The sequence below is a fragment of the Diabrotica virgifera genome, chromosome 6, assembly GCF_917563875.1.
Source record: "Diabrotica virgifera virgifera chromosome 6, PGI_DIABVI_V3a".
Taxonomy (NCBI): Eukaryota; Metazoa; Arthropoda; class Insecta; order Coleoptera; family Chrysomelidae; genus Diabrotica; species Diabrotica virgifera.
This window is the reverse complement of record NC_065448.1, coordinates 38,429,826-38,444,184: the sequence shown is the minus strand read 5'-3', so window position 1 is coordinate 38,444,184 and position 14,359 is coordinate 38,429,826. Positions and strand designations below refer to the sequence as shown.

The 14,359-nt window shown below is 31.5% G+C and overlaps 1 protein-coding gene across 2 annotated transcripts in view; it reads left to right on the top strand.

Annotated features, from left to right (window-relative positions):
• Positions 1-2,412: 2,412 nt before the first annotated feature.
• Positions 2,413-14,359, top strand: part of LOC114326157 (zinc finger protein 239-like) — a 37,460-nt gene continuing 25,513 nt past the window's right edge. The window contains exon 1 of one of the 2 annotated variants that reach the window (XM_050653993.1): positions 2,413-2,813. In XM_050653993.1, the coding sequence (XP_050509950.1) occupies positions 2,576-2,813 (238 nt within the window). In that variant the 5' untranslated portion in view covers positions 2,413-2,575. The remainder of the gene's footprint in view (positions 2,814-14,359) is intronic. The other variant, XM_050653992.1, reaches the window with a different exon arrangement.

Here is a 14,359-nt window from a genome sequence, read left to right as displayed (position 1 = left end):
AGTAGTTACACTACTGTATTATTGACGTAAAAAGACCTAAAAACATTTACATATACTGATTATGTAGGTACATATATGATATACATATTGGCATAGTATGTAAAACTACATAATATTGGCATAGTATGTAAAACTATACATTGGCATAGTATGTAAATAATATTATTACGTATATTCGGTAAACTTATTTCGACTAGCCACCAATGATCGGTTATTAGAATATCCCGGTTATAAGAATATTTTTGCCTGGTACAAAGGCTATTCCAATAAGCGGGTTCGACTGTATCATTTCGTAAACGGTAATTTGTACATAATTTTATGCAGCGTTCACAATAGACTTAAATTTTACGTAAAGACAGGCTGTCTTTGTGAATCTGTCTTTTTAGTTTACTCCTCGTGGTTTAAAAACAAAGCATAGTTGGTAATATCCATTGACGTATGACATTGACATGACATACATCAAACATCTCACTTCAAAAAAAAGTTAAAAGCATAAGCCCCGGCGCAAATTGAACCTAAGCAAGTCACAACCTGCGCCGGCGGGACGGGTGACCTGTGCAGTTATTTTTCTAGAGCAACGCATATAGGGCTTTTCATTCACAGTCATTTGTTTCGAGCTTCTGTCAAATGTCGTATAATCCATGTATATTAATATTATGCACGTATTATACAACATATGACAGAAGCTCGAAACAAATGACAATAGATGAAAAGCTCTATTGATCACAACAAGACCCAACCGTTGGCTGTCTCTGCAACGAATAGAGGGACGGGCAAAATCAGTGCGGACGTGTAACGGTTACTTTTGATACCGGGTCTCAGTGGTAGATACTGAGTACAAATACTGATTACAAAATACTGGTGTATCTGTATCTGATGTGTTTCATAGATTATAACAAGGCCTTTAAAAAGTGCGGCATGATCATCTAATAGACTCCTGGCAGAAAAGAATTTAGATAAACGAGATATCTACGACGAGATATCTAAACACTACGATATTCCTAATATTCGTATTTGTCTGGAGAAACAAAAAAACAAAGAATTATAACTATTCCTCATTTTGCTAGATCAAGTGTACCTATGTATATCAAACAATGTCAGATTGTTAGTTGTGCGTGACACAACATTAGTATGCAATGGTAAAATTGTTTTTTGTTTTTAAACCACGAGGAGTAAACTAAAAAGACAGATTCACAAAGACAGCCTGTCTTTACGTAAAATTTAAGTCTATTGTGAACGCTGCATAAAATTATGTACAAATTACGGTTTACGAAATGATAACGGCTTACGTTCATCTTATGGTTACTTCCATTGTGAACAAGCGCTAACTTTTATTCGAGACATTTTTTTTTGTATTATGGATAAGTGGCGAAATACTTGGAAAAAAACAGTGTTGGAAATGGAAAATTAAATTAAAAATGGCAAGTCCCCACTAAAATGAAAAACTTTACCTAACTTTTTTTGGTTTTAGAACCTAATCTTCACAACCCAATAAGTCCCCATAACGCTCATCGAGTAACTGCAAATTTAGCATAATTTGCTCCCCTAGGGAACAGCAATAAATTACGTCGTAAAAATTTTGGAGTTTTTAATACCCTCCCCTCCTTCCGTCGTAAAGCGTCATTTACAGTGCCCCCCTCATGCCGACGTCCCAATTGCAACTCATGACCCTCCCCCTTTTAGTGCGTGATTCCATGTTATTTCTGGATTTTTAACACTCAAATTTTATTTACGAATGTATCCAAATCAGTACTAATATGTAGTTAGTATCATGTAGTATAATATGTAGTTAGTACATTAATATCCGCCCAAGTACTTTTTTTCCTCAATTAACTCCACTACTAATTAGCTTTATTTGGACAAAAGACAATAAAATATACCAAACGACGTCGGATGTGCACTCATGGTCCCCTCTCCCTGTCGTATACCTTCGTAATAAGCAAAGGTCCCTCCCCCTTTTCTACGACGTAGTTTATGGATGCTCCCCTACTAGAAGATGTCTTTGGTGATTTTTCTAGTGACTTTATTATGCCGCTTCCTCACTGATAAAAATTTGCGTCGAACCATCTGTTCGTCGCAAATATTTACGTGCTCGAAGTAAATTGTGCTAGTGTGGACGTGTTCGTCGCATAAATCGTACGCAAGAATTTTCGACACACACAACGCACACGCTCCATCGGTTGTCGGTTTTCGAGCGAAGAGCCATTAGTTCAATACGCACGAAAAATTTACCAATGCGCGGACGCCGCATTAGGTGTGAATCTGTCTTTTTAGTTTACTCCTCGTGGTTTAAAAACAAAGCATAGTTGGTAATATCCATTGACGTATGACATTGACATGACATGACATACATCATACATCTCATAAGCACAGAATAGAAAACAAGTTGTTTTTTATTCTGTGTTCTGTGTCATAAATGTCTCATAATCTCACCTCACTCAAAAAAAACTTTATTTTATTAATTTTGTTTTGTTTATATTAACAATTAACATATTATTTTTATTGTAAACTGTGAGCGATTTCATATTTTTTATGTAAAATTATCATTGGAGTCCATAAAATCAAGTGTAATGAAATGGAAGTCAAACAAGAATTTAGTGAGGAAACGTGTAAAATAGAAATAGAGTATAATGACCTGGATGATGCTCTTCATCTTCTGGATGGCTTTAAATGTGAAATTAAGGATGAATTCAATAGGCAAAGTACCCAGGACACATATGATTCTCATGACTTAAAAAAGTGCCCCATTAAAAGTGAAATAGAACCTGGAAATGGACTTAATCCATTTGAAGAAAACCAAGAAACTGAAAAAGGTTAGTAACTAAATATATTTTAAGTCCTTCCATATTTGAAAGTAGTATAAAGAGGAATAACTTTTTACCAGCGAGTATAATTTTGTTCCAAAATTAAATTTCTTCCTGTTCTTTTATATAGACAGTACTGCCTCTTTTTCTTCATGGGTGCCTTTCATTCTGTCCCTAAATTGTCATTCCATCTTTTCCTTGGGAGTCCTATACTTCTTGTGTCTAATGGTAACCTGTCCCTGGCTATTCTTACTATCCAATCCTTGATTCGGACATCCTGCTTATGTGTTTATTCCACTCTTCTTTTCTGTTCTTCTTGTTTTGAAAGTGGTAGATAAGAAAGTTAGTTTAATTTTTAAATAAAATACAAATAACCTGTTAAGTATATTTACTTCGTTTAAATTACCTATATAATAGAAGAATATCTTCTTACGTGCGTACAAAGTACACACACATTCTTTTTGGATGAATTAGTGACTCGTTACTTAAATTGGGCATGTAAAAATGTAATTATACCACAACAGCATGGTTTTCAATCAAGTAAATCTACTGTTACAAATTTACTTTGTTATCACAGTTTTATATTAGATGTTATTGAAAAGGGATTACAAGTTGATTGTATTTACACAGACTTCTATAAAGCCTTCGATAGAGTCAATCATGACTTACTTGTATATAAGTTGAAGAATCTTGGTTTAGGGAATGGCATTGTGACCTGGTTCAGTAGCATTCTTTATGGTTGTCAACAACATGTTAAAATTGGCAGTTATATATCTAATGAAATTCAGGTTCATTCAGGAGTACCACAAGGCTCACATTGTGGACCATTATTATTTAACCTCTTTATCAATGATCTATCATCTGTAATTGAAAATGTTAACTTTCTACTCTTTGCTGATGACTTAAAATTATTTCACATTGTAGATAACTTATTGGATAGTAAAGTTCTACAAAATGACTTGGATAAAGTATATGAATGGTCTATTTCCAACAATTTATTATTAAATATCGACAAATGTCATATTATTAGTTTCTCAAAAACGAACACTACAGATCTGTATGAATATAATATTGGTATAAATGTGTTGTCTAGAGTTGATGAGATGAGAGATCTAGGAGTAATTTTTTATAAACAATTAAATTTTAAATCTCACCTGCGTGTTCTATCATCTAATGCTAACAGATCCCTAGGTTTTGTAAAACAGAATACAAAAGTTTCTTCTGTGTCCGTTCTTCGAGTTTTATGTTGTTCAATAGTTCGATCATCCCTAGAGTATGCTTCCATTATTTGGTCTCCTTATTTTGAGGTTGACAAAGTCTTAATTGAGAATATTCAAGTACATTGTGCTCGATACGCTAGATTTAAATTGCAGATTCTCAATAATTTTAACAACAATGATGTTTTTCAGCATTTGAATTTGTCACTTCTTGTAAATAGATGAATAAAACTAGAAATGATTTTTATCTATAAACTAATTAACGCCTTTGTTAACTGTCCTGAATTACTATCGGAAATCCAAATTAATACAACCAGTTACAACTTACGAAATCCTTCTTTATTCTATATTGAGTATCACCGTATTAATTATGGTAGAAATGATCCGATGGCTAGAGCTCTTAGGCACTTCAACACATATACTGTTCATCCATTTTTTAGTTCAATTTATTCTTTTAGGCAATTGTTAAATTGTGTTGATCATGTTTAGTTTGTTTATGGTGTTACATCATATTTTTAACACGTTTTATATTGTTTTTTATTGTATATGTTAGAATTTAACTATGTCAACTGTTTTATAATTCATTGTATTACTTTTTTGAACAATGGTGAAACCGTTAATAAATAAATAAATAAGTATTTATATTGTCTACCCCACATATGCGTCTGATTTCCTCACTTCTTAACCTGTCCTGTAGTCCTTTACCAGCGATCCTTCTTAACATCCTCATTTCGTTGGTCTGCAGATGTCTTTGTGTTTTGCTTGTATCTGGTCTTGTTTCGGCTGTATAAGTTATAACTGGTCTAATAACTGACTTATATATTTGGGCCTTTGTTTCCACTCTTAGGTGTTTGTTTTTCCAAATTGTGTCATTTAGGCATCTGGCTGTTCTACTGGCTTTAATAATTATTTGGTCTTTTACCTCTTCTTTGATATTGTTGTCGGCTGATAGATTAATTCCCAGGTATTTGAAAGTCATTACTTCGAACAATAAGATTCCAAGCGCCATTTCATAAATTTTTCAGGAGACAAATTTCTAATTTTAAACTATCATAACTTCGTTATTTGAAGGACTGTAAATCTTAAAATTATTTTATACTACAGTGTGGTAAATTGTGATAACGCCTCACGTTAGATAATGTCATAAGACTCATAAGTAAGATTCTAATGTGCAATTTTGTAACATATTTACTGACGGCTGCAGTGTACTTGGAACCTTATTGCACTATAAGCCTTGTAGTTGGAACCTTATGGAATTATAAGATAAACTTTTCACAAAAAATTTTAAATTTTCCAAAAATTGTTAGCGCAATTGGTAAAGTTAAGGTATAAATTTCAAAATAAAACGAATATTTATTTTTAAATAGAAAATCATAACTCATGTTTTTCCTAAATTTAGCTTAAACAACAGAACTTAAAATGAAAAAAAAAAACTTATACATTATGGAAAAACCTAATTAAATTTATCTTTTTTTTGTATTTAGAAATTAATGCTCTCATTCCTGAGCCTGGTTTGGCATCCACTTATAGGCAAATTTAATTTGTTCAATTTTTTTTTAGTAACTGTTTTATTTTTCATTTTGTCCGTTGGAGCTATGATAAGTTTATCCAAATTGGTAATATTTTGCTGCGTTTAGCTGCATTAATGCTAATATTTACAGAAACAAATGGACTATTGTAAATTTTTTTGTATTGTTTATGAAAGACAAGACACTTTTAATTTTTCTAAAGTACTTGTGCTTGTAACATTATTGCTTGAACTTGAAAGTATTTCACATACTTAAAACCTTATTTCATCATTGATTACACCGCAATCTAGAAACAATTCAACGTTTTTCAACTGTCATTCTATGCAGAATTCTTTATTAAATAGAATTCTGTAAAAAAACCGATTTTGTACAAAATGTCGCTTGGAACCCTATTGTTCTGAACCCTCGACTTGTTGTACAATTTGATTGCCTAACTCCAATTTGCATCTTATTGGTTCTTTGGATATTACTAAGCTTTTTATTTTTTGGGCTGATATTTTCATATTCAGTTCTTTTACGTTAATGTTGAATTTGTGCAGTAATCTTTGTAGGTCGTCTTCACACTCTGCTACTAACACAGTGTCATCAGCATAACTGAGTACTTTTATCTCTCTATCGCCCATTTTGTACCCTCTTGTTTCTTCACTTGTTTTATTATTGCATCCAACATTATGTTAAACAGTAGAGGGCTTAGTGAATTTCTTTGCCTGATTCCTGTGTTTGCTTCTATGGGTTCATAGGAAATATATTAGTTGGATATATAGTTTTTACAACAGTAAGTGTATCACATCTTTTAATTGTATTGTATCAAACGCATTTTCTAGATATATGAAACAGGAAAGGGATGGCTTGTTGTATTCTAATGATTTCTCTGCTATTTGCCTTATCACAAAAATTGCATCGTTACATGATCTTCCACTTCTAAATCCTTATTGTTCATCCGATATATTTATGCACGCCATTATTTTCTCCATCAGTATTTTTGTTGTGAGTTTCAGTATAGTGCTCAGTAAATTTATTCCTATATAATTACTGGGGTCTGCCTTATTACCTTTCTTAAATAACGCTATCATTTGAGTAGTTCTCCATTCTTCTGGAATTCTTCCTGTATTTATTATTTTACTTATCAGGATATTCAGTTCTTTGTGAAGTCTCTCTCCTCCGTATTTTAAAAGTTCATTAGCTATTCCATCTTTCCCAGGTGCTTTTTGATTTTTCATCTTTTTTAAGGCGTTCGTTATATCTTCCTCTTTAATTTCTGTTTGCTCATCCGATTCTAATTCTGGTTTTTCCAGTTCTTCGTGATTAGCTGTTTGATACAGGTTTTTTGGGAAGTTGTCCATGTATTTGTATCAATATGTTTTACTTCTACCAATTCCTTCATCTCTGCTCTTTGACCTTTTATCATTTTCCACATTTCCTTTTGCATACCTTAGAAGTTGTGCTCTATCTCTTTTGAAAATGCTTACCAATGTTCTGTTTTTTTTCTTCTTACTATTGATTTTAACTCATTTCGTACTCTTTTATATTCATCACATGTTTGTCTCATTCTTTTGGATTTGTATTCTCAATTATTGTGTATCTAAATTCTAAATTAAATTTAAGGGCATATAATAGACGATTACAAATTAAGTAGGTACTTATAATAGTTAAAAATGATATTTTGTTAATAAAAGAAATACCACAGAATAATAATCTTAATTACAAAATGTGTGCCAAATGTAGGCAACTTCAGTTACAGCGTTTTCAGGCTTTTCCTTAAAATATTGCATGAAAGTCAATTTATCGATAACATAATTTCCATCTCATCCAGTAAAGTAAGGATTCAAGTGAAGTGTCATGATCATCATCACTGGCACAGAATGTGTGCCAAATGTATTTATTTATTTATTTATTTCAGCGGTAGAACCATTTACAAAAGAATACAAAAAAACAATAGTAATAGTAAAGATCATGTACAAAAAATCAACGCATAAAATACAATTAAACAATAAAATTTGTAAAATAACACAGTATATCAAATCACAGATGATGAAAAATATCACATAAATCATTAAACCCCCAAGTTGCCTTTTGAAGATATTAGTGCTTGGACAGAATGGATCAAGTAGCATGTCATTGCAAAAGCTGAGCATTCTCGACAAGGGAAAATGACGAGCATACTCAGTCCTATGAAAAGGAATATAAAAGAGTGCAGTGTGTCGAGTTCTATGTATTGTATTTAAGTACACATTATCCAATAACGAGGGACAATTAATAGCATTGTTTAGAATTTTAAATAGAAACAACATATCAGCTCTCAACCTGCGGTTCTTCAGTGTTGCAATGTTAAATTGAGACATTATTCCAGAATAATCTATGACGAAATTTTCAGTATTTCTTATATTAGTATGTGCTTTATAAGCTAAAGATCTTAAAAACTTCTGCTGAACGCTCTCCAATCCATCAATGTAGACTTGATGAAATGGAGCGCATTAGAGAGTAGTACAGTAATTTGAATACAGTAGGTGAGAGATCATGACTGTTGCGGTAAATAAAACCAAGATTGCGAAATCCCGTTTCCTCAATTTTAAATGTCAATGCACAATCCAATAATACACCCAAATCTTTAATCTCAGTAACTGAATCCAAGAGTACATCATTAAGAACATATCTATTAGCTGTTAGATTATTTATACGACCAAATAAAATACAAGAACATTTAGTCAGATTTAGGCTTAAACCATTTTGTTTCGACCATAAACTTATATTATTAACATCATCTTGCAGGAGATCTCTATCTGATATATCATGTATGTAACGAAATAACTTAAGATCATCAGCAAATAGTAGAAAGTGTGAGTTTTTGATACCCTTACTAATATCGTTGGATGTCCCATCTCTAGCCGTGCGAGTAGGACGTGTTTGTATATGGTTCCGTATTATTACCCAATTTTGGGCTATTACGAACAATCTACAAATTTGTGAGTGAGCAGAGTGTATAGTATAATAGTAAGAATCTAAAGTGTGGATAAAAGCCGTGTTAGTACGATCGGTAAGTACGTTTAAACTTATTTAAAATCAGTAAACATAACCATAGAACCACGTTATCGGAATTGATTGGCGGATTGATAAGCGTTCGACGAGCTTTTGAACTTTTGAGGTGGGCTCAGCGCTTTTCGCGATCCGGAATCGTTCCACATGAACAGGGAAATATAGTCAGTTAAATTTAAAAATATATATTATAGAATAAATTTAGAAGATAACTCAAGGTGAAAACAAGAATGGATGAATTAAAGGAATTAATGGAATTAGTAAAATCAGTAATGCTGGAGGTTAAAGAACTAAGGCAAGTCAATCAATACTACATAGAAAAATTCACAGATATACAAACAGAAAACATAGAATTGAAAAAACAGTTGGTAGTTGTTCAAAACAGAATGGAAATTATAGAGAAAAAAGAAAGACAAAATAATTTAATAATCACAGGCTTAGATATAAACGAAACGGAGCCTGAAAAAGTTGTAGAAGAAACTGTGAACAACATTAAGAAATACTTAAAAGTTGAAGCTGAAATAAACCGAGTCACTAAGATAGGTAATAAGAGACATAAAGTAGAAATGGTAAATCTGAATAAAAAGAAGGAAATACTTAGCAATAAGAAAAAACTTAAAGATGTTCCAGAGGCCAGAATATTCATTGACGAAGATCTAACTTACCAGGAACGTCGTATCCAGAAAATAATAAGGGAACAAGCAAAACTAGAGCGAAATCAAGGTAAAAACGTCAAGGTGGCATACAAGAAGATGATAGTAAATAACCAGGTATGGGTATGGAATAGGCAAAGCGAAACTTTAGAGGAGCAGCATGATCATAACAAAATCATGTACAATTCAAAAAACTGATAAGTGATCAAGTGGAATTACCAGTAACGAACCAGGCAACGAGTCAAGGACATAATCTAGGTATTAGCGAAATAAACACTGTAGATATAGTAAACAAGGAAAACCAAATAACAAACAAAAGTAAAAAAATCAGCATTGGAACTTGGAATATTAGAAGTCTAGCTGGTAGAGAAATTGAACTTGTTATGGAATTCAAGCAGACTAATCTGAAACTACTTGCACTAACTGAAGTAAAGAAAAAAGGGAAGGGAGAGATGATGATTAATGATTGTACGTTAATGTACAGTGGAGTCGACAGTTCAAGATGGGCACAAGCCGGAGTAGGATGCCTAGTTAACAACGATCTTGTTAATAATATAAAAAGTTGGGAAGCAATTAATGAACGATTAATGACAATAAGAACCGACCTTGACGGAGAGAATATTTGGACTATTATAATTGCTTATGGTCCTAATGAAAATGATAGTAAGAAAAATAAAGATGAGTTTTGGGGTAAACTGCCAGAATTATATGAAAACAGTGCTAGTCCAATCCTAATAGTAGGTGATTTAAATGCAAGGGTTGGTAAGGAAGCACAAAAAAGCAATGGCGTCATAGGCAAATTTGGAGAGACTACAAAAAATATTAACGGTGATATACTAATGGATTTTTGCAGATTAAACTGTCTAGTTATAATGAATACTTTCTTTCAGCATAAAGATATACACAAATATACCCGAGTAGTTCCAAGCCGGAATGAAAAATCTATTATCGATTACATCATAATAGAGAAAATTCACAAAAATAAAATCCAAGATGTGAAAGTGACTAGAAATTCAGAATTAGGAAGCGACCATTTTCTAGTTGTTGGAAAAATAAAAGGAAAAGAGCAGTACACAAATAATACTAGAAATGCAAATATACAAGAAAAAAGATCTGTAAGAACACATAAATTAGCCAATATTGAAGTGAGAAACAAGTTCAACAAAACCACTGACGAAAATTTCAAAGAAAAATGGATACAAAGAAAAACCATTGAACAACAGTGGAAATTCTTCAAAGATACTATTTCCAATGCTGCTGGTGAAATTTGCGGATATACAATTACTGGTGGGTCAAAAAAAAGGACTAGTTGGTGGAGCGAAGAGATAAAAATAGCTGTGAAAGAAAAGAAAGTAGCATGGAGAGCCTATCTAGAAAATAACAGTTCACATATGTATCAGAAATACAAACAAGCAAGAAAGCTTGTGAAAGAAAAGAGTGTGTGTACTTGTGTACGCACGTAAGAAGTTATACTTCTTTGTCGTCATAAAAAACAGTTTTTTTATATACCTCATACAAAATCGGTAATATTTGCTATAAGATGGTTATATTTTAGGGTTTAGATCATTCAGAACTTTCTATGACTTTTCTTTCGTAAAATTAATAACAAAAGTTATCATAATTGAAATAACAGAAAATAATGTTGATTATATATGTTGAGAAAAATTTTTAATTTCTTTTTCAATTAGAAGGATGTAATTCCATATTAGAATATAGTTCTATTTCCAATTAACTGTTCATAATAACAATGTTCAATATTGTAAAAATAAAGCTACTTTTCTCTTGAGTGACATTCATATTTTTTTGACATACCCTGTGTAATACCCATAAAAATTTACTATCTGATGGTTGAATCAGAGATTCTAGATATTGCAGAACCTTTTATGTAGAACAACTATTTTTCGTAAAATGAATAATAAAAAAGTTTTCCATATTATGGTTCCAACTTACAGAGACATACTGTATATTATGACAAAAATATTTTTAAATCTGTAGGCAAGTCAAAAGTGTAAACTCAACCTTAATTTAACAAGAGTTATAGTCGGTTCGCTAAACTCACGACACAACTGGCTAGTGTTTTTAGTAGATATTTTTTTTGTTTTTGGCCAATTTTGTGAAAATTGGCAAAATTACTAACTATTTAGTAATTATTTTCTTGTCAATTTTACAAAATTGGCAAAATTACTTACTAAATTCACTAGACATTTGTAGTAACACTGGTGGTACTCATTATTTTCTTTTAAAATATCATACAATATACAGGGTGTAACAAAAATACAGGTCATAAATTAAATCACATATTCTGCGACCAAAAATAGTTCGACTGAACCTAACTTACCTTAGTACAAATGTTCACATAAAAATAGTTACAGCCCTTTGAAGTTACAAAATAAAAATGGATTTTTTCCAATATATCGAAAACTGTTTGTGGTTTCTTATTGAAAACGGATATGTGGCATCCTTATGACAGGAATATCTTAAAATAAAATTATAGTGAAATTTGTGCACACCATAAAAATTTTATGGAGGTTTTGTTCCCTTAAACCCCCCCAAACTTTTGTGTACGTTCCAATTAAATTACCATTGTGGCACCATTAGTTAATAACAATATTTCTAAAACTTTTTTGCCTCTTAGTACTTTTTCGAAAAGCTAGTTTTTGTCGAGATATTTTGAATATTTGTCAAATCCACCATATATTTGTATACTGTTACGTACTGGTAATAATACGAAAAATTATTTATAAATAATTACAGTTTGAGGTATATTTTGAACCGTATTAGAAAAGAAGCCACATCTCGATAAAAGATGCCTTATCGGAAAAATACTAAGAGGCAAAAAGTTTCAAAAACACTCTGTTTAACTAATGTAACCGCAATAATAGTTTAGTTGTAACGTACACAAACATTTGGGAGGTTTAAAGGCACAAAACCCCCATAAAATTTTTACGTAAACATATTAAAAAAGAAGCCGCATCTCGACTGAAAATGATTTATCGAAAAATTACTAAGAGGCAAAAAACTTTTAAAAACATTGTGTTTAACTAATGGTACCACAATAAGAATTTAATTGGAACGTACATAAAAGTTTGGGGGGTTTAAGGGAACAAAACCCCCATAATATTTTTATGGGGTGCACAAATTTCACTATAATTTCTTTTAAAGATGTACCTACCATAACAATGCCACATGTCACTTTTCATTAAAAAATCTCTAATAGTTTTCGATATATCGGAAAAAATCGATTTTCATTTTGTAACTTCAAAGGGCTGTAACTTTTTTTGTGTGCCTATTTGTACTAAGGTAAGTTAGGTTCAATCGAACTATTTTTGGTCCCAGAATATGTGGTTTAATTTATGACCTGTATTTTTGTTACAGCCTGTATTATTTACAAAAGTATATACAAATCCGGTATAATATCCCTACTTTATAGCATTTTCAATATCTTCCGTAAGTCCAAACGGTGAGCTTAAATTTTTTTTCCAATGCATCCAACTTTCTTTGAAGCGAAGCTGAATTGTTCAAATATAAAAAAACTCTCCTGCGGTGTTGTCCGTATGAGATGATATGCCAGTCTCTAATGCATCATTGTCCTCTATGTTTACTTTTAGATTTATCTGTATAGCCTACAAAAAAAATTAATCCAATTTAAATTTTAGATCACAACTACAACTGATATGAATAACATTGTAACTCCACTTATAATGTTTTTCAACTATTGCTTAAATGATATCTACAAAGGACAACTTTCATTTTGATCTAAAAACTTTTATCCTATCTTATGTACCTTAATATAAAGTTTTTTAATAAAATAACCTCATTGTAAGTGCAAATTTTGAATCACTCAGTGGAAAAACTTTGTAACCAATGTTACAATACTATAAATTTCTATTATTGATGAATATTTTTATAAACACATTGTAACATCTATATAATTTACGAGTGAACTAACTTCCACTGTTATATCTGATGTTCACAGTGGATTACATGTTCAAGAAGCATCAACAGCGAAAACCCCTTCCTGCATCAAAGGCATTAGTTTATTATTAGATACGTCTGCTAAGTAAAAATTCCCAAAGAAGAAAAATCTTGGAAAGGAGAGACAAAGAGATCCAAGTGTTTTCAAAATTAATATTTTGAAGAAACTGAGGAACTCTGACCAAGAATACACTAGAAAAACTGTAAAATTAACGTAAATGAGAGAATCGGGACCTCGATGTAACGATAAATGTAACATTAAATGTAAATCGAAATTATATAAAAAAAGAATGACTCAATTCATTTAATAATTTTTGGGCAATAGCTGATCATTATAAACAGAGTGATTTATGTAGAGTTTGTAGAGCATACTTATGCAGATATAGTCCGTCCGCTATAACTTTTCTCATACGGTACGAATCATTTTCAATCAAACTAAATCAAAACATAAATTGAAACGAACGTCGATGTGTATACAGGGTGAGGCAAATAAAGGGCCTATTAGAAATATCTCGAGAACTAAAGGCAACAAAATCATGAAAATTGGAATAAAGGGGTTTTGAAGGATGATCTATTAAATGAAAATATTTTCATCTCTTTGCAACTTCCGGTTATACCGGAAGTTGCTTATAACTTCGTTTTTTAAATGGGACACCCTGTATATTTTCACATTTATGGATTCTCTTCGACGTCTTCTTTCTTAAAATATGAGATTTTGTAATATTATACAGGGTATTTTAAAAGATAATTAAGTTTTTTTATTAATTTCGTAGCAAAATTAACACCCTGTAGAATTGTAGTAGTTTGACATCTAAAACTCTACTTACGTTCAAATAATTTTTAATATACTCTACTATTGTTAAGAATCATTAGTATAGCTAAATTTTTAATTTTAGTATACAGGGTTGGTCGAAACTCGGAATGAGTATTTTCTGAGTTTTCTTAAATGGAACACCCTGTATTTTAGTATTGTAATGAAATGATATTTTATGGTACTTTTTTATTTCTTAAGCATTCCCTATACCTAACTGCTTTAATTTATGCTTAATTGTTAATCGCACCAACAATCTTAACTACGTAGGTATTTTGATAGCTAAACCATGATTGGTAATTTTAAGGACCAGTCTGGATTAATATGTATTTATTTC